Source organism: Oreochromis niloticus, linkage group LG8 (assembly GCF_001858045.2).
Source record: "Oreochromis niloticus isolate F11D_XX linkage group LG8, O_niloticus_UMD_NMBU, whole genome shotgun sequence".
Classification (NCBI taxonomy): Eukaryota; Metazoa; Chordata; class Actinopteri; order Cichliformes; family Cichlidae; genus Oreochromis; species Oreochromis niloticus.
This window is the reverse complement of record NC_031973.2, coordinates 22,502,861-22,520,858: the sequence shown is the minus strand read 5'-3', so window position 1 is coordinate 22,520,858 and position 17,998 is coordinate 22,502,861. Positions and strand designations below refer to the sequence as shown.

The 17,998-nt window shown below is 43.0% G+C and overlaps 1 protein-coding gene across 2 annotated transcripts; it reads right to left on the bottom strand.

Annotated features, from left to right (window-relative positions):
* Positions 1-4: 4 nt before the first annotated feature.
* On the bottom strand, positions 5-17,182 carry zc3h7bb (zinc finger CCCH-type containing 7Bb). Of its 2 annotated transcripts, none has more exons than XM_005448051.4 (21): positions 16,860-17,182; positions 15,996-16,057; positions 15,863-15,899; positions 15,351-15,548; positions 14,971-15,129; positions 14,664-14,804; positions 14,539-14,581; positions 14,212-14,447; positions 13,807-14,092; positions 13,324-13,379; positions 13,130-13,229; positions 12,765-12,926; positions 12,448-12,653; positions 12,245-12,345; positions 11,896-12,077; positions 11,593-11,672; positions 6,903-7,162; positions 6,675-6,780; positions 6,403-6,511; positions 4,523-4,656; positions 5-3,908 (listed from the first exon to the last, which is right to left on the bottom strand). In XM_005448051.4, exons 2-21 carry the CDS (start codon positions 16,052-16,054, stop codon positions 3,873-3,875), a joined length of 2,691 nt encoding a protein of 896 aa, XP_005448108.1. In that variant the 5' UTR covers positions 16,055-16,057; positions 16,860-17,182; the 3' UTR covers positions 5-3,872. The 2 variants fall into 2 exon arrangements, with proteins under 2 accessions (XP_005448108.1, XP_005448106.1); XM_005448049.4 differs by having other exon boundaries at positions 14,212-14,450; positions 16,860-17,181.
* Between the last annotated feature and the right edge of the window lie 816 nt (positions 17,183-17,998).

The following is a 17,998-nucleotide window of genomic DNA, read 5'->3' as shown; positions in this document are numbered from 1 at the left end:
AACCTTTTTGAAAACTGATTCGTTCAGTCTTTTGTAGCTGTGTAGGTGTGTGTTGGTGCTGCCAAACACATGACACAAACTTCTTCGGAGGGTGGGGGAGCCGGAGTGTCAAGAGGCAATGGGGGATGGTAGGTCACTTGAATATTTCTTTTTGGAGCAGAAACTGGGGAGCGTGTAACGTCATTTCACTGCTGCAAGATGCAATAAAGTGAAGTGATTGGATCAGGACACTTTATCAGAACACACAACTTTGAAGTCAAGTGACATTCAGGAGAAGCATGCCTGTGTAAGCAACAAAATTCATTATGGACCCCCTTTACTTTAAGAGGGGGGATAGAGTAAAGCAATCTCTTCCACATCTGCGCGAGCAAATCTGGCTGTTTTATCAGATGCTTCGGCACCAGAATCCGTCGCACGCTCGATAAGGTTGTGTCATGATTCATCGTCATTTAAACGGCACGCACACAACAAGCAGCCCCGACATTTGCTTCTTTGTTTCCCCTTTGTTTCCCCAACCTCTCTCACAAACACAAGGGAGAGGAGCCTCACCTCAAATGATCTGCTCTCTTATTTAAACAGCAAAAATCTAAATCCAGATCGACAAATTTTAGTCTAATGGCCAAATGGGATTTAAAGAAAAAAATCAAATTATATTTTCATTGGGTGAGCGCCACTCTCCTTTACAGCCTGTCCCATTTAACTCTCAAAAACAAGATGCGAACACATTTCTGACCACAGCACACTTTTCAACAGCCACGGGAAAAAAAGACAGCCCATCATCTCTTATTCAGATTACCTTATAAGGGTGTCTAAGTATTATAATAGGTATCAGGTATCATATACTGTATATAGTAAGGAGGGTTATACAATAGGGGTATGTTATCATCTTATAGGTGAAGTATATTGAATAAGGCGCTATACGGGAGTATATAAGCCTCTGTGTATGCGGTCGTTTCCAGATCTGTCCTTGCCCGGTGAATCAGCTCAACCAGAGAGGCAAAGCAAAGGCAGTGAGCAGTGAGTTCTGCTGGTAGGATCAAACTGAGACACTGCAAGAAGGAAAGACGTTACAGTATATATACTTTAATCATCGACTATCTAGTTTTACCCTTTGGTCCTACGAGCAGATCTCAGATATAGCACTCATGTACAAATCTACAGCTGTTGTCAGCTGATAAATGAAATCTACCAGAATTTGGGTGTTTTCTGCTCACTGCCTTCACCCCCAAACAGAGCTGTGCACCAGCAGCATACACAGACACATATTATATTCATACATGGATACATATATAAAGAGAGAGTTATACATTGCAATTAACATACATATATCAATAGCATATAGAAGAGAAATCGAAATAGCAATCATTATAGTCATCATATTCATCATAATACTAGGAGCAGTAGTAATACGATCCCTCGAAGAAGCTAATAAGAGGGCTGTTCCAGACAAGGCCTGATCTGCTGCCACGCGACAAGCCAGGCTGACGTGCGAACTGCGTTTTTGGTCAGCTTGGGCCGATTAGCCGTCTAAATTCTGCTGCAGCGTTCAGTGGTCAGCAACATCAGAAAACTCATGTAAAGTAAGTATCCTGTGGTTTGATGCTCTTGTTTCTTTAGGTCTCTCCTTTGCTCCTCTTAACCACAGTGTTCTCCCGTACTAGCAGAGTGTACAACTGGAAAATTACAGCATCCTGCAAATCCAGTTTAAGCTGTTCTGATCGTGGAAAAAAACAAACTTCAACTTGACTGACTTGCTTGATTTCTAGCCCTCTGCTCCAAGTGCAAATATTTAACCCTCTCACTGATCCATCTCTCCACATTCAGCCACTCGTATCTAACCCCGTCTGGAACAACCCACACTGAAGGAAAATCTTTCAAAATAAAAAGAATCTTAAAAAAAAAAAAAAAAAAAAAAATCACTATAGTCATCTAGTTCAGCGATACATGTCATATAGCAATACCTCAATAACAAGAAGTTCTATGTAATCAATACAGGTTTTCAGGTTATATATTTATTAAGCTTAACTGCTAAGTTATCAATTATTATTAGTAATATAGCATTATTTGTAAATATGTATAATATGTATGTATCTGAATATAGACATACCTTCATCGTGTCTATCCACATTAAAGGCTAGAATAAGATGGCAACAGATATCCTGCCTGTGTGTGTATGAATGTGTGTGTGTCACATGTGGTGCTGTTTATAGGCACAATATGTGGTGCGAATTCTTTCCCCATCTCAAGCTAGCACGTTTCCCCCAGGCGGGCTATCGTTAGCTATCGGGAACAGACACATTTGTGTTCATATGAGGAACACAGGTCTCCATCTGAAGGATGTGGGAGTGCGACTGGTTTGTGATGACCTCAGTTGGACTGAAGGCATGCCCACTTGCCTTTGCATTCAAATCTTCTTAAACAATACAACTTTAAACTAGAAAAATATAGTTTCAATCATCCTTATTATATCTTTATGTTTAAGTTATTATTCATCTGGATGTCTTTCTTTCTTCTTGAACTACTACAAAAGCTATTTTTTCACTCTTACAACTCAAATATTTTGCACAGGCAACATTTTCACTCTGCTTCAGTCCAAGTGAGGTCATTACTTTAAAACAGCCACCCTCAGTCTGATCCATTACAGAAGGGCAACTCCAGCTGGGACTGTGAAATGCTGCAGTCACTTCTAAGTAGCTCTCCTACACCAGCTTCACCCGTCTGTCAGCTGCATGCCAGTACAGTATTTTATGATGAATATAGCATCGAGGACTCTTAGCCATCAGCCTTGCGTACTTTAATCAAGGGGTTTGATCAGCTATGTTGTGAAAGCATAATTTTACCTCCCCTCTTCTGTCAGCCTGAGAGGAAATGACATTCAAAGTAACTCTGTGGGCAGCAGTTATAAGGTGAACAAGTAAGAATGTGTCTGTGCTCATCCCACTCAGGAACCATTGGTATGATTACACAACCAGCTATTAAGGGGCCTTTTTTTTTTTCTATAAAAGAGGGATGAGAACTGTAGTTAAACAGTTTTTGGGAAATAAACTTACATACATTCCACCACAGCAACATGTTAGATGACTAATCTTCTCTTTATGAAGGCCCATGCAGGCATTACATTCATAGCTTCTACCAATATGGCAGACATTACAACAAGGAAGCATGTAACTCTCCTTGGAAAACTAAAATGTTGCTCAGAAATCAATTGAATTTATTCTGATCCTCTCACTATATTCCCACAAAGGAAGAAGAGCAGGATTTGGTTGTTGCAGAGCTTAGCGAGGCGTGTCCACTAGGAGCCTCTTTCTCCGATGCTTTACAGTTTCTTCACTTTTGACAGCCATTACAGCACTGAGAGCATTTGCCCGCTGGAATGGCGAGCATTTACTGGGCTTCTGAACTATCAGCGAGAAAAATGTTAGAGCTGCGACCAGCGCGCTCACCCAAGAACTGCTCCAGTGCAACAAGGATTTGGAAAAAAACAAACAAACAACCAAAACAATGGATTCTGGTGGAAAAAGCTGCTGTGTGAAATCACTTGGGAACACTTACTTTAGTCAAAACAAAACAAGCTGTCTGTGGAATTTTTGGGAACCTAAAGGAGTCACATTCTGACTGGGAAAACAAAAGGCTTATGTCCCCCACTGTATTTACAAAGCTTGAATTGGCTCCTGTGATTTGTGTGTAAAATGTTTGTGTGAGGGTGGATTCAACTGTTTTTCATGTCAATTTGCTGTCTCACTGCTGGCGAGATGTTAAAGAAGGTCAGACTGGTAAGATGACAGACTGTTCGGTTGTAGCTGGTGTGGCATGCCCATCTCTCTGTATGCAGTTCGGCGGCGATTGGCTGCTTCTATTCAGCACAGCTTCGCCTAAAGGTCGTCCCCGTCCGATAGCTGCCGGCCTCCCTGAAATGAAGCAAACCATCTGTTGTGTCACATGCCAACAAGCTGCACAGATGTGGCGTTTGATGCTGGCTCCAAACAGTCCCGACAGACTTTAACATTAAAAACCAACAGTAAGCACTAATTTGTAGAAATGTGGCATGAGCATTAGCTGATGACTAATAATAATAATATGATGGCCCTTTTTCACTAGTATCTGCTCAGATTGACTCTGTTTTGGCCGTTTCCATTACAATTGAGTACGACATAATGTGCGTGGCTTGTTATAGCAACACGGCCAGCTGAATAGGTACTAAAAAAAGTACATGGAAAACTACACGGTACCAGGTACTGCCACCTAATGGAAAATCCTAAAAACCAAGTTAAGCTGTGCCGCACCTACCTGAGTAGGTACTAGTGGAAAAGGGCTATCAGTACTCCACCTTGTCCTTATGGCTGGGGGGGGGGATCTAAAACTATACCTTCAAAATGTGGAGACCAGAAACCAAATGTTTTTGCCTTTTATACACAGTCTGTTGTTGCAATCTGCTCATCATCATATTTTGCTCAGTGGAGGTTAAGAATAGGAAAATAAGCAAGGTTTGACCTCGGATATTGACGTCTTTTTAAACACTCACCATGGCTTCTGTGTAATCTGCTGTTATGGTGACCTGCTTGTCTTCTGGGGGCGGGGTCACAGCAGAGTTATCTGAGCGTCTGCTCTGATTGGTGAGCTGCAGCCACAGTTCATACATCTGCTGCATGTCTCTCACTAAGAGGATCGAGGGAAGACAGAAAATTAAGATAATATCAGTAACCTAGAAGATGGTTATCAAAAACAATCAGTGCAAGTGGAATACAAAAAAAAGAAAAGATTTAGAGGCTTTTATAGTGGCTGAGGGCAAAGGGACGGTGGATATGAGAGCATGATAAGAAAATTTAAAACAGATCCAGTTAAATAAACCCCATTTTCACTAATGGAAAATGGTGTCTGTTTTTTTAGCATTATCTTTATAATAGTGACAACAAATAAACCTGTTTGTTTTGTTTTCATGAAAAGTGCACCTTGCATATAAATATCCATTAAATTCATTTAAAAAAGGAAAAGAATGAGAAGATCCAGACATTTAGGGTCTGGACAGCCTGCCCCGGCTAATTAAGCTCAAGAACAGTGTGACGCAAAGCAAAAAGCTGGTATCAAAGAGTCACGATCGGAAGAGAGTGAACCAGTTTGGCCTGCATGGCAGCCATATGGGGGGGGGAGGGGTTCAACTAGTTAAATAAAATGTGTGTGAAATCCATGACTCCTTCAATGCTGCTGTACACACAAACGCTGGCCATAATGTTAATGTTACTCTGCAGAGTGGGTCACACTGGGGACTTTTGTAGCGCTCTTGATGTGAATACATAAGATGAGGGGAGTTTTTTTCCCCTCATTCAGATCTTGCTGATCATGAATTTACCCATACTACAATCTAATTTTCTGGAAAAGGTGAAACCTTGTGTAAAATGTAAATAATAACACAACGTAATGATCTTTTTTACTATTTTCTAATAAATAAGGTGATTACTGGGCAGGCTTGATTTGCACGTCATAGTTTCTATATAGAAACTGAGTTGTACATAAACGTAGTCACAAGGTTTGTGAGGAGATCACAATTCATCGCATCGTCAATTCTGACAGAAGTGAGTCAGTCAAGTGTATAAAAAGTTTACGGTTCCATGTTTGTTCTTGTTTTGTTACAGTGGGATGAAGTCAAAACAACAAACAAACAGAAGTTAACAGAGTTTTACCTCCTTTAGATAAGTAACCTAATTCCATAATCCAAACAATTTTAGAGACCTGACTGAATTGTACTGCACATTTAGGGTCTTACATTCAGACGATCTAATAAAACAAAATTCAAGGACCTGCAGAAGTCTTGTTCTCAGAAGCAGCATGGGGGTGGAAATGTTATGGTTTGAGGTTTCTCAGCAGCCGCAGGGGATTAGATGGCTGCAGTTATTGAATAAACAACAAGTTCTACGTCATATGAGCGCTTGAAGATAATGTGAGGTCTGAATGTTGGACATCTCATTACTACATTGATAATAAGCACACTAACACTAACTAACCCACCATGGCTCAATAAGCGAAACTGGTGGATAAGAGAATAGCCCAGATTCAAATCCCATGCAAATGATGTAATTTTGCATAAGAGAGTAGTCTTAGTAGTATTGTCATTGTTGTGTGCAGCTAAAGGTTGCAATACTTGTTTTTAGGGTGAAGGGTGCACTTTTTCCAACACAACAATAGTGTTTTTATTGGATAAAGAACCTAATCCTTAAAGGGATTAAATGTTTATTTGTCCCAATCTCCATTTGACTTTTTCACGTGACAAACTCCAACTTGAACCAGTAATCACTTAATCCACATATGAAAGTGTAAAGTGGAGCTCACACCGCTGCCTTTGTATATTTACAGACTCTTAATGGCCTGATCTCAGTACAATTGTCCTAGCCTGAACCAGAAGCTTACAACTGTTGTTTTTCATGTACGTCCAGACGTCCCTCTCCTCAAGACTGTGGGCGAAAGAGCAGTTCCCAATATAGTGGCATTTCTTCTGCTTCATCACGTGCACGCACATCTGGGTGAAATATGTAAAGCAAAGGTTAAAGTGTGCGAGTTACAAAAACGCCTGTGCCCCGAGGCAAAACCAGTCAGCTGGATTCTGCATGTGAGAGGTGGAGGGGCAGAAAGAGGGTGGAGTAAACATGAACAGAAGAGGAAAGAAAAACAGAGGAACTCACGTCATATTGCTGTGGATAGGTGCGGGAGAAGGGAAGAGGCCGAACAACAACCCACTTCTTCTTCTCAAATGACTTTACCAGCAACACACGGCGTTCTTTCGTCCAGCTGAAGAAACGGAGAGCAAACATACGAGCCTTAAAGATACAGTTTTTCTTAAGATCATCAAACTTGTTAGACCACCTGAGAAAACACAGTCAGCACGTGTGCATGTGTGAATGGGGCCTCACCTGTGCCGTGCCTTGGCAGTACAGTACTTGAGGTTCTTGTCCGGCTCGTTGACCTGACCTTCTCTCCAGCACTGACCGCACACAAACTTCATTTTCAGGTTGAGGGGGCGACCTCTTCCTGCTCCTGCTCCTAACGCACCCACTGGGCTCACACCACCACCACCTATGCAATCTCCTCCTACTCCTACTCCCACTCCGCCACCCATTCCCCCCAGCCCTCCTGCAGGTACACTGCTGCTTGGATGTGGTATATGGATGGGCTGAAACAAAAGAAATGACATTAATTCATTAAATATGAGAAAACTGAGGAGAAAACAGATTGCACAGGTGGTCCAACTCCTTCAGGATAGCACATCATCACAGTCTCAAGAACATAGAGGAGTTTCCAAGAAACAGGCAGTTACAGTGGGAGAGAGCTGGACAGGGCCATAGAAGCTCCTCGACCCATCACTAGGACCGGTATCTGCTCTTTTGTGCAAGGAAGAACAGGATGAAAACTGCCAAAGCTACAAAATGACCTACAGGAGGACACTGGTGCTGAAAGCTTCTTTAAGGTATTCTCTTAAGCCCTTATCCAGAAAACAAGGAGCGGTGCCAAACCTCCGTTTCTCTCGGCGATCGTTGGATCCTGTCTGTGCCTGGCTGGTACCTGTCCTCGGCCTGGATGGGACGTCCCAGTCCCGAAAACCCTGCTCTCCTCGTCCCCGCCGGCGTGGTGTGAATCTGCGGAACCTGCGGCCTCTGTGTCGGGCTTCTAGGACGGCTAGCGACGGGGATCCGCCGTTTACCGCCAGGATTGGCCTGGTAAATGCTAGGTCCTTAGCGAATAAAACGTTTATTCTGAAGGATTTTTTCACATCCCGAGGACTGGATTTTCTCTGTGTGTGCGAGACGTGGCTGAGCGCCGGTGAGTGCAGCATCTTCTCAGATCTTCTACCTGGCGATTGCTGCTATTTTAATTCCCCGCGTATGTTGGGCCGAGGAGGAGGAATAGCTACAATCTTTAAAAGTCATTTTAAGTGTAAGCAGCTATCAACCCCGTCGTTCACCAGCTTTGAACTGTCTGTGTTTGAGTTGGGCTGCTCTCACACAGTGTTGTGTGCGGTGGTTTATCGGCCTCCAAAATACAATAAGGACTTTGTGGGTGATTTTGCTGACTTCTTGGCTGAATTCATGCCAAAATATGATCGTGTTCTTATTGTTGGGGATTTTAACATTCACGTGTGTTGTCCTGATATGCCCATGGCGAAGGGCTTTTTAAACCTTATTGATTCGTTTAATCTGGTGCAATGTGTGACAGGTCCCACACATGAACGTGGACACACACTTGATCTTGTTTTATCTCATGGCTTTTCTGTTTTTAACATAGAGATTTGTGATGCTGTGTTTTCTGACCACAGTCCTGTGATATTTGAAGTTCCTCTTGCCTGTGCCTCAGTTAAACCTCGTGCTGCTGCTCAGCGCTGTCGTGTTTTTAACTCCTCCACTGCTGAACACTTTTCAACAGTCTTTGACCAGATCTGTCAGATCCCGGATTTTTTATGCAGCCAGACTGAGGAACTGAGCTCATGGTTTTATTCCACCTGTCGGACTGCTTTGGACACTGTGGCTCCATTAAAAACCAGGCTGCCCAAAACTAAATCTGAGCCCTGGCTGAACGACATGACCCGAGCTGTCAGACGCGATTGCCGTCGAGCTGAGCGCAAGTGGAAAAAGGACAAACTACAAGTGTCATTCCAGATGCTGAAGGACTGTTGGCGTCAATATCAAAGAACTGTAAAAGATGCCAAAAGAAAACACTTATCTGACATTATTTTGTCAAACTGCCACAACCCGCGTGTTTTATTTAAAACTATTAACTCTGTTCTTAGTGCACCATATACTGACTGTATCGAGCCCTCATCAGAAGCCTGTGAAAACTTTTTACACTTTTTTATTGAGAAGGTCTCCTCCACAAGGGCTCAAATCTGTCCTTGTGCTCATGACCCCTCAGTCTCTGTTTCCTGCTCTGCTGTCTTTGACAGGTTTGAGCCTGTGACTCTGTCCTTTCTAAAGGAGACTGTTGGTCGTCTTAAGCCTGCAGGGTCTCCAAATGATGCTGTCCCTCCTCGACTTTTAAAAGAGGTGTTATCTACAGTTGGTCCTTTGGTTCTTGAGCTGGTAAACCATAGTCTGATGTCAGGCGTTGTCCCTAAAGATTTTAAGCATGCAGTAGTCAAACCCCTGATTAAAAAACCTGCTCTTGATCCTACGGTTCTTGCAAATTACAGGCCTATCTCCAAACTACCTTTTCTCTCCAAAATTCTTGAAAAGGTAGTTTACAGCCAAATAATGGCCTTCCTGGAAAAGCAAAATGTGTTAGAGGTTTTCCAATCTGGTTTTAAACCCTTTCATAGCACTGAATCAGCCCTTTTAAAAGTTTTTAATGACATATTTTTAGCAACTGATGCTGGGGACTGTGTTGTTCTTGTGCTTTTAGATTTGACAGCTGCTTTTGATACTGTGGATCATGCCATTTTATTCTCTCGTTTGGAGCACTGGGTGGGCATTAGGGGCACAGCACTGGAGTGGTTCAGGTCCTACTTGGCGGGGCGAACTTTTTGTGTCAGTCTCGGTGACTATGTGTCGTCCTCCGCTCCTCTCTTGTGTGGTGTCCCACAGGGCTCAGTTCTAGGCCCCCTCCTCTTCTCTTTATATCTGCTTCCTCTTGGTTCTGTACTGAGAAAGCACGGCATTGCTTTCCACTTTTATGCTGATGACTGTCAGATCTATGTCCCTCTAAAGAAAAAAGGCAGATACCTTACACAGCCATTACTTCAGTGTCTCGACGACATTAAGGCTTGGATGTCTGTTAACTTTTTAAAATTCAATGATAAAAAGACAGAGGTAATGGTTTTTGGTAGCCCCACTGAGACCCCCAATGTGTATGTAGATTCCTTGGCCCAGTATGTTAAGCCAACTGTCACAAACCTGGGGGTCAAAGTGGACTGTGATCTGAAGTTTGAAAATCAGATTAAGGCAGTGGTAAAATCTAGCTTCTTTCACCTCAGGCAGCTGGCAAAAATAAAGCCAATTCTTTCACGGCAGCACTTTGAGACAGTGATCCACGCCTTTGTTAGCACTCGGCTGGATTACTGTAATGCACTTTATATTGGGGTCAGTGCATCATATATTAGTCATCTACAGAGGGTGCAAAATGCCGCAGCTCGTCTTTTAACTGGCACTCGAAAGTTTGAGCACATTTCCCCTGTTTTAGCTTCACTTCACTGGCTGCCCATTTCTTTTAGGATTCATTTTAAAATTCTTTTATTTGCTTTTAAAGCTCTCCATGGCCTCGCCCCATCTTATCTCTCTGAGCTGCTACAGCCTTATACACCCACCCGCTCTCTCAGGTCAGCTGATCAGCTGCTCCTGAATGTACCCAGGACTGGGCGTAAACTTAGAGGAGATCGTGCTTTTGCTGTAGCAGCTCCAAAACTGTGGAACGAGCTTCCTTTAGAGATTAGACAGGCCAGTTCTTTACCTGTTTTTAAGTCACTCTTGAAAACCCACCTCTTTACCTTGGCCTTTGACACCACGTGAGATGTTGGTTTTTATTTTTTATTTTATTTTCATTTTATTTCAGTTGTTCTTAGGTGATTCGATGCTGTTTTATCTTGTTTTTTATTTTAATATAGGGCTGTTTTAATTTTATTTATTATGTGTTTTATTTATTTATCTTTGCTGTTTTCTGTTATTCTATTGTTTTAATGTATTTTCTGTACAGCACTTTGTTCCTGTGCTGGGTATTTTAAAGTGCTTTATAAATAAAACTGGATTGGATTGGACTGGTGTAAATATCTTTCACCAAACAATCAGAAAAAAGACTTCATTAGGGGGCCTGCACGAGTCCCCAAACTGTGGATTCCAATTGGCATCTGCCATAGAATACCAGAATTGGCAGGTCCACTGGCACCCTGTGCTTTTCACAGATGAGAGCAGGTTCACCCTGAGCGCATATCCCAGACATGAAAGGGTCTGGAGAAGCAGTGGAGAAGATTATGGTCCCTGTATCATCGTTCAGAATGATTGGATTGTTGGTGGGTTAGTAATAGTCTGAGGAGGCATATCCATGAAAGAACACACAAAACTCATAGAATTCAGGTATCAGGATGAATTCATTGGCTTCACTTTCAGACCCTATCCTGGTGCTGTGGATCCTGGGTTTATGAAAATGCCATCCCTCATGTGGTGAGAGTATGCAGGAAGTTCCTGGAGGATGAAGGAATTGACACCACTGACTGGCCCCACGCTTGCCTGAACTAAATCCAACAGGACCCCTCTGGGATGTTATGTTTCGGTCAATCTCACGCAGCTCAGCCTGCAATTCAGACTGCAAGAGCTCACTAATGCCTTGGTCCAGATGTGGGAGGGGATCCCCCAGGACACCATCCATCTTCTCATGACGAGCACGCCCCTACATTGTTGGGCTGCATATATCAAACGATGTGGCATCGTTTAATTACTAACACATTACCCAGTGCATATCAGCATAAATTTCCAGCAGGATTTTATTCCCAATGAGATCTGACATGTTTTCAAAGTGTTTCTCTAATTTTCTGAGCCATGTATTCAAAGACATTTAAAACTTTTTAAGGACTGTGATCACCCAAAATGCATCCAAATGTCTCAGGGTCTTTTACGGCCTCACCTTCTGCTGCTTCTGTGCATTCTGCTCCAGTCGTTGCCAGTGTCTCTTGGACTCTTGCACCATCTCTTCATGGGTGATACCTACAGGAAATGTTCGTCACAGCTCAGTGAAAGCATCTTTATTTGATGCTCACTTACTAACTGCTGGTTAGTGCTGATTGTCATTGTGTTTACAACAGCAGCTTTTCCATAACATACATCCCACATTTGTCAAGACTGAGCACTAATATTATTCACTATTTACTGGATTACATTTAATATCTTGAACAAATTAAAATTGCAGCTAGGTCTGTGTTCTACCTACCAGTGTCCTGCTGCAGAACCCAGCATTTGAGCTCTATGACAGAGTGCGCAAAGGAGCAACTGTCCTCACGCTGGCAGCCATAGCGAACCTCATGCCGACAAATATCAAACTGGCAGAGGGGGTGAAGAGGACGCACCTTACTGTAGCGCACATTGGCTGACCTCACCACATGCACCAGGCACCTGCAGGAGAAAATAAGATTGCACATGATCATTATGTCTCTTTTCTGTACAGAGGCTGGCTTTTACCACTTAAAAAAAATCAATAAGAATTTCATTAGAAAAAGCTAAACTCATTAGAAAACCAGTTACTTCAGCAAATGAAGACCCAGAAAACCTGTTGCACTCACTTGTTATCGTCAAACGGGTGTCGAGCTGTGAGGTTTGAGCAGACCGCCAAGTTTTCTTTGCTGCGTTTGCTGATGATGCGAGGTTTACTGTCAAAACATTCCTGTTAAGAAAGAAAGTTGAGGCAGACGAGTGAAGATCCATTTCCACTTTTCCAAACGCCAAAGAATTTAAAGAGGAAATGTGTAGCAGGCTGTGGTCTGACCTCACAGAGGAACATGAACATGCCCATGTGGAGCTGCAGAAGTCTGGTGACACTCAGTGCCCGCCTCTCCGTGCTGCCCAGAGGATCGAACAGCAGCTCTCGGCTCAGAGCGCCCTTCCTCTCCTGAGTCCACACGTCAATCTCCTCCTGGCAGTACGCAAAGGTGCAGTTCTCCCCATACTGGCACTCCTGACGCTCCTGTACCTCTGTGGGACCAGGCAGAGAGAGAATACTCAACAGAATATAAACATAATGGTGATCAAATGTGTATCTGATAGATTACATTTTCCAGCGTTAACTCCCCACGGGAAACATACCCTTACAGAGTACAAAAGCCCCCAGGAAATTGTTCCGTGCAGGCCGGGGTCGAATCCTCTTCCAGGTGGGGTCTTCTGAATTTTTGAGGCGACACAGCAGCACATCTCTTTTACAGCGATGTGCTGCCTCTGGCTGATACTTATAGTCCATCACTCGTGGACCTGGGTAAGAGGAGGAAATGGTTAGATATGATTATTTCAAAAAGAGCAATAAGTGGCCTGTTAACATCTTGTCAGCAACTAAGTTAAAAATTTCCCAAGAAATGCATTTCATACATTAGACACAGTGATGCTGCAACACTCCACTGTGAACATTCAGAAAATTCAGGACAAAGGACAGCATGTCAAAGGCTGGTAATACAAACCTATTCTGCTGTAACAGGCATGACAGGCCTGCCGAAACTCATGTGTGGCAGCCAGAGGATTCCTGGAGAGCAGTGACAGGTTGGTTCCTGCTGGACCATTCTGAAAATGAGGTGATATAAAAGAAAGCCAAGGTAAATAAACAATTAACAAAATAAAATGGATTTCTTGTAACAGATGTGTGTGTTTTGCTTACTGCATGTGCACTGTGGTTGCGCATTCCAGGAATGAAGCTGTGGCACACTCGTCCCCCTGAAAAACACAGACACAAGGACACCGATGTCAGACTTCACATTGTATTGTTGCTGACTCACACCGTCTACTGATGATGCATATCTCAGGTTAAAGCCAGCTCCCTAGAAACTGTGCTCTGGCAGATAAGCAACTTAAAATCATTGTACTGGGTCAAACTTAATTAATGTGCATCCTGTTGGTATGGGGGTAATATTGCCTATACTGTACTTAAATCACAGTTGGGATGCTTATCGACCTGCTTTCATTCCTGCAGCTGCACTAAGTCATTTTAAGTGCAAAACATCAGATCCTGAACTATATAAGCATTCCATGTGCAATTTATTTTAAACCCTTAAATGCTCTTTCTTCACAAAAGTTTTTTACTTAGATCAATATGTGTTGTCAAGCAGCAAACCATTCATGAAAACTTTCCCTTTCTGCTCACCAGGGAGAGTGTACTCTGACAATGAGTCTAGTCCACCAGCGGCGACTCCTGCCTTCCCTTCTCCTTCCATAGACGTCGTGGAAAAGCTTCCCAGTGCGTCCTGCGCCTGGGTGGAGCCCTGGTCACACAGCGACGAGTAAGATTCCAGAGGAGGAATGTCGCTGATCGAGGAGCTAAAAAAGGCTTGGGAAAGCTGGGCTGAAGGGGCTGGAAGGCTGGGTGAGTAAGGAGGCCGGAGACCAACTGCTGTGTTGGGTAGGTTTGTGGGAATAGCACCCACTGGAGTCTGGAGGAGGGGACACAGGAATATGACGAGTTAAGATCATTCCTGATGAAATAAAAGGGTTAGAAATACTGTCCAGTTTAGTGACAGTGCTGAGTGATATTGTTTTGTCCTTCACTCACCTCACTGACTTTCTTGGGGATGGATTCTAACAAGCTGTCTAGCTCATCCTTAATGACACTACTGCTGCATTCCTCCATGTGCTCTGACACCGGGACTGAGTACTGCATGGGAGGCACCTGGCTGCTGGGGCTCTCTGAGAGGTCAGTGCACGAGGTTACCACAGTGGTCGTTGGGTCATCGCTGACTGGAATAGGAGTAGCCAAAGGAGCGGGGATGCATTGTGCGCTGGAGATGTCTGCTGGGGAGGAGGAATAAGAAAACAACTGTCAGAAACAAGTGGGGCTGGGGATGAGCAGGTAAGTTAAACATGTGGCAGCCTGACATACCTGGTGCAATGTCACCCAGAGATTCAATTCCATTGGAGGACATCTAAAGAAAGGAGGAACCCATCAGGCTCTCACTCAGCTGCTTCATTATGTTACAAACTTTACACAGTGACAGCAGCACCTACCTCTCCAGTGGGTGTGGAAGTCTCTCCAAGACTGTCACCTTCAGTGGCCGTAGACTCCGTCTGTGGGCTGACATAGGCCTTACGACCCTTTAGTCCCAGTTTGTTGGCTAGATCCTGTGCCAGATCACTCACCTGCCTGTCCTGGAAGATTAATTATTTAAAAAAACTGAAGCTCAGAATAGGTAAAAGCCATGAAATTACAATACCAATAACACAATATTCACACAGTATTCTATTCCACATTTTCACCCGCACCCGATCTTCAAAATTAAATGATAAGTGCTTGTTTTAAGTGGTGATGGCATACATTTGGTGCTGTGAGGAGACATTTGGTTCCACATGTGTAAGCCTCTCTGAGTTGTCCCATCTCCCTCAGACACAGCGCTTTGCGGTACAGAGCCCTGCGACTTCCTTCTGACACACACAGTGCGCTGTCACAGTCCTGAACGCCGCGTTCATACTCCCTCTGAGTCAGAGAAACACAGCAAAAGTTATAGCCTATACCTCCACCAAAGATGATTTAATAAGGAACAATTATTTGTAATGATAATTCTACACCAATCTTTAAACTTGCATCTACAGGTTTACTTGAGACTCCATTCTCTACAGATTTTGAGTCTTCCACATGAACACATCTTTATACTCTTTGAGAGGTAACACATCCATCCCGCTCCCCTTCTTTCTCACCATCTGGTAGTAGGCAGCAGCCCTGTTGACGTAGAGGCTCTCGAGCAGCTCGTGGGGAATGACGAGAGCCTCAGCCTGGGCGTAGCGAGCAACACTGATCCCCTCTCCATACTGCTGGGTTGCTTGATGCCAGTCTCCATCCCGAAAACAAGAATTCCCTTCATCCAGCAAGTTACACACCAATTGGGTGAGAAATGCCTGAGAGGGATGTGTAAGAAGTGGGTAAAATGATTGAATAAGCATTGAAATTAGGTGGCATAAACAAAAAAAAAATGCAGACAGGTAGTATTAGACAGAAAGAAAAGTAAAGGAATGTGGAATAAGAAGAGGAATGCATAACAGATTGAGGACAAGATTAAAAAATGATGTCTGAATTCAACTTCACACCTTGGCCTAGGTAAAATTAGAACAAAATGTGGGTACAGTCATGTGGTAGTCTGCATGTAAATATTACATAAACAAATTGGTGATAATGAAGCTCCAAAACAAGCATAAACCAGATCAACACATACCTCATAACTCTCTGGCTCCGGGAAAGGCAATGAAGACCTATGGATAGGAAAGGAGAGGTGTCAAACATCTACATGCAAAATTTATATACTTTGGTCTGAAATCACTGGTGGTCTCCAGGTATTTCTCTCTTACTGGATAAAGCTCATCGCCTTCTGAATCTCCTCTCTTCGTTTCTGCCGTTCAGGATCCATATCCTAAATATGAAGACAAGATTGATTTGCACCTATTTTGTTTGTTTGTTTTTTCTGTACAACAGTGTTTACAGCTTTGACGGCTACAGCCTAAGCATCGCTCTCTGCTACATATCATTGTCCCGTCCTACCCCAAGGCCTGGCACTACAACAAGCTAGACAAACAGCGGGGTCAACTCATGGTGAAGCCTGCTATAATTGATGTTAGTGGGGTGGACATTTAGTGTAACCGGGGAATGAGACTCTGCGGCAAGAAATAACATTACTCGACGTACAAACTGCGAACATTCTTTTAAGGGAGGCATTTAAAAGCCCCGTAGATGTTTTCAACGACAACCAAAACAATGTTGGGACTATGATGAGGTTAGCTAGCGTTAGCGTGTCATGTGAACGTGTTTCTCAGCTCGTACTGAATGTTGCACCATCAGATATGAATGTATACAAGACAGGCAGCTTGAGTCTGGTCAGCTGCTAATGCAGTTAATGATGAAAACCACTACAGGAGTTTTTCTGCCGATAGTTGGGATTAGCCAGTGGACGAAACTAGCTAATTCTGCTACATGCTAATCACTGTAACTTAGCCGTAGTAAAGAGGAGAAAATCAAAGGGAGCTTTGAAAACTGTTTCATTCCTATAGAAGTCACTCGCATCGTACAGCCTCGTTTAGCTAGTTGAGGTGGCACATATAAGGGGACACTGCACGAAAGCAGAGTTACCTAGCTACCGGGTAAGTTAGCTGACTTCATTTACTAGTGGAGCTAAAGCTAATAGCTAAACCTTGTCCAGACAGAGCACGGCAACTCACCGAGAGTTCAGTTGCTGCGCTTTTCAAAATCACAGATACCTTCACGCAGCGTTGGCGATAACGATGAGAAAAAGCAGCCAGTTATCAATTCATAACCTTGCGCATATTTCTACGTTTTGTGTTCCTGTCATTGGTTTGTGGACGGAGCACGACTTTTCCAGCTATTGCTACGGCTGCTGGTAGATAGAACTCAACTACTGGCTACCGCTGCTAGCTGTTATGGCCAGTGCAGTATGGCAACAAGTATCCAGACACAAGAGGCCTGTGACCGCAGGAGGGCAGCAAAAACTGTGTCAATGTGTTGGTAAATTACTACCGTGCCCCCCACGATGTTCTGTGCAAGAGTCTTGAGGCCGCCCCCCCCTATCTCTTTGCATTTTGCTTCTAGGAGCCAGATCTTCTTGTAACGAGTGATTAGTGGTCCTGGGCACTCATTCATTGCTTTATTACTCATTTCCAGTCCAGTCCTTGTACCTGACCATTTTCAGAGGAACACCATATTTGTTTGTTAACCAACTTAACACTCACCTGTGAATCATTCAAGCATACTAAAGGCAACAAACTCAAGAGAAGAGTTAGATGAGTCAACACAAAACAGACAATGTAGCAAAGAACCTAGTTTAAATTGTACCTTTAGTTACTTTGTTGCTCACTGAATGTCACAAAACATATAACTTGTTCTCACTTCTTTAGAGAATTTCTTCTTATTTCCTCTTTAAAGAAATAAGAGGGGGTCAGGACTTTTGCACACTACTGTATATAGTTCATGTACCCAGATTTCCTCGTTATTAATATTTTTAATTTATTAATTACATGAAGACTAAAAAAACTTTAGTCTTTAAGCAAAATTAATTAATAATAATAAGTTGTGCATCTAAAAAAATTCAGTAAAATGTTACAAATCAAGAAACACAGAAGGAATACAGGGCTTTTCCTCTGATCCGGATGACCTGATTGGGTTGGACCAAATATATAGAACTATATAAGTCAAATTAATAAACACATACAAAAACATACATAAATAATTTTTTTTAAAAATTTACATACATTTTGGTTTCATGGGCTATTTTGTCCGACATAAGGTCATGCTCATCAGGTTATCAGAGCTCATTAAAGGGTTCACCTAGACATTTGGAGTC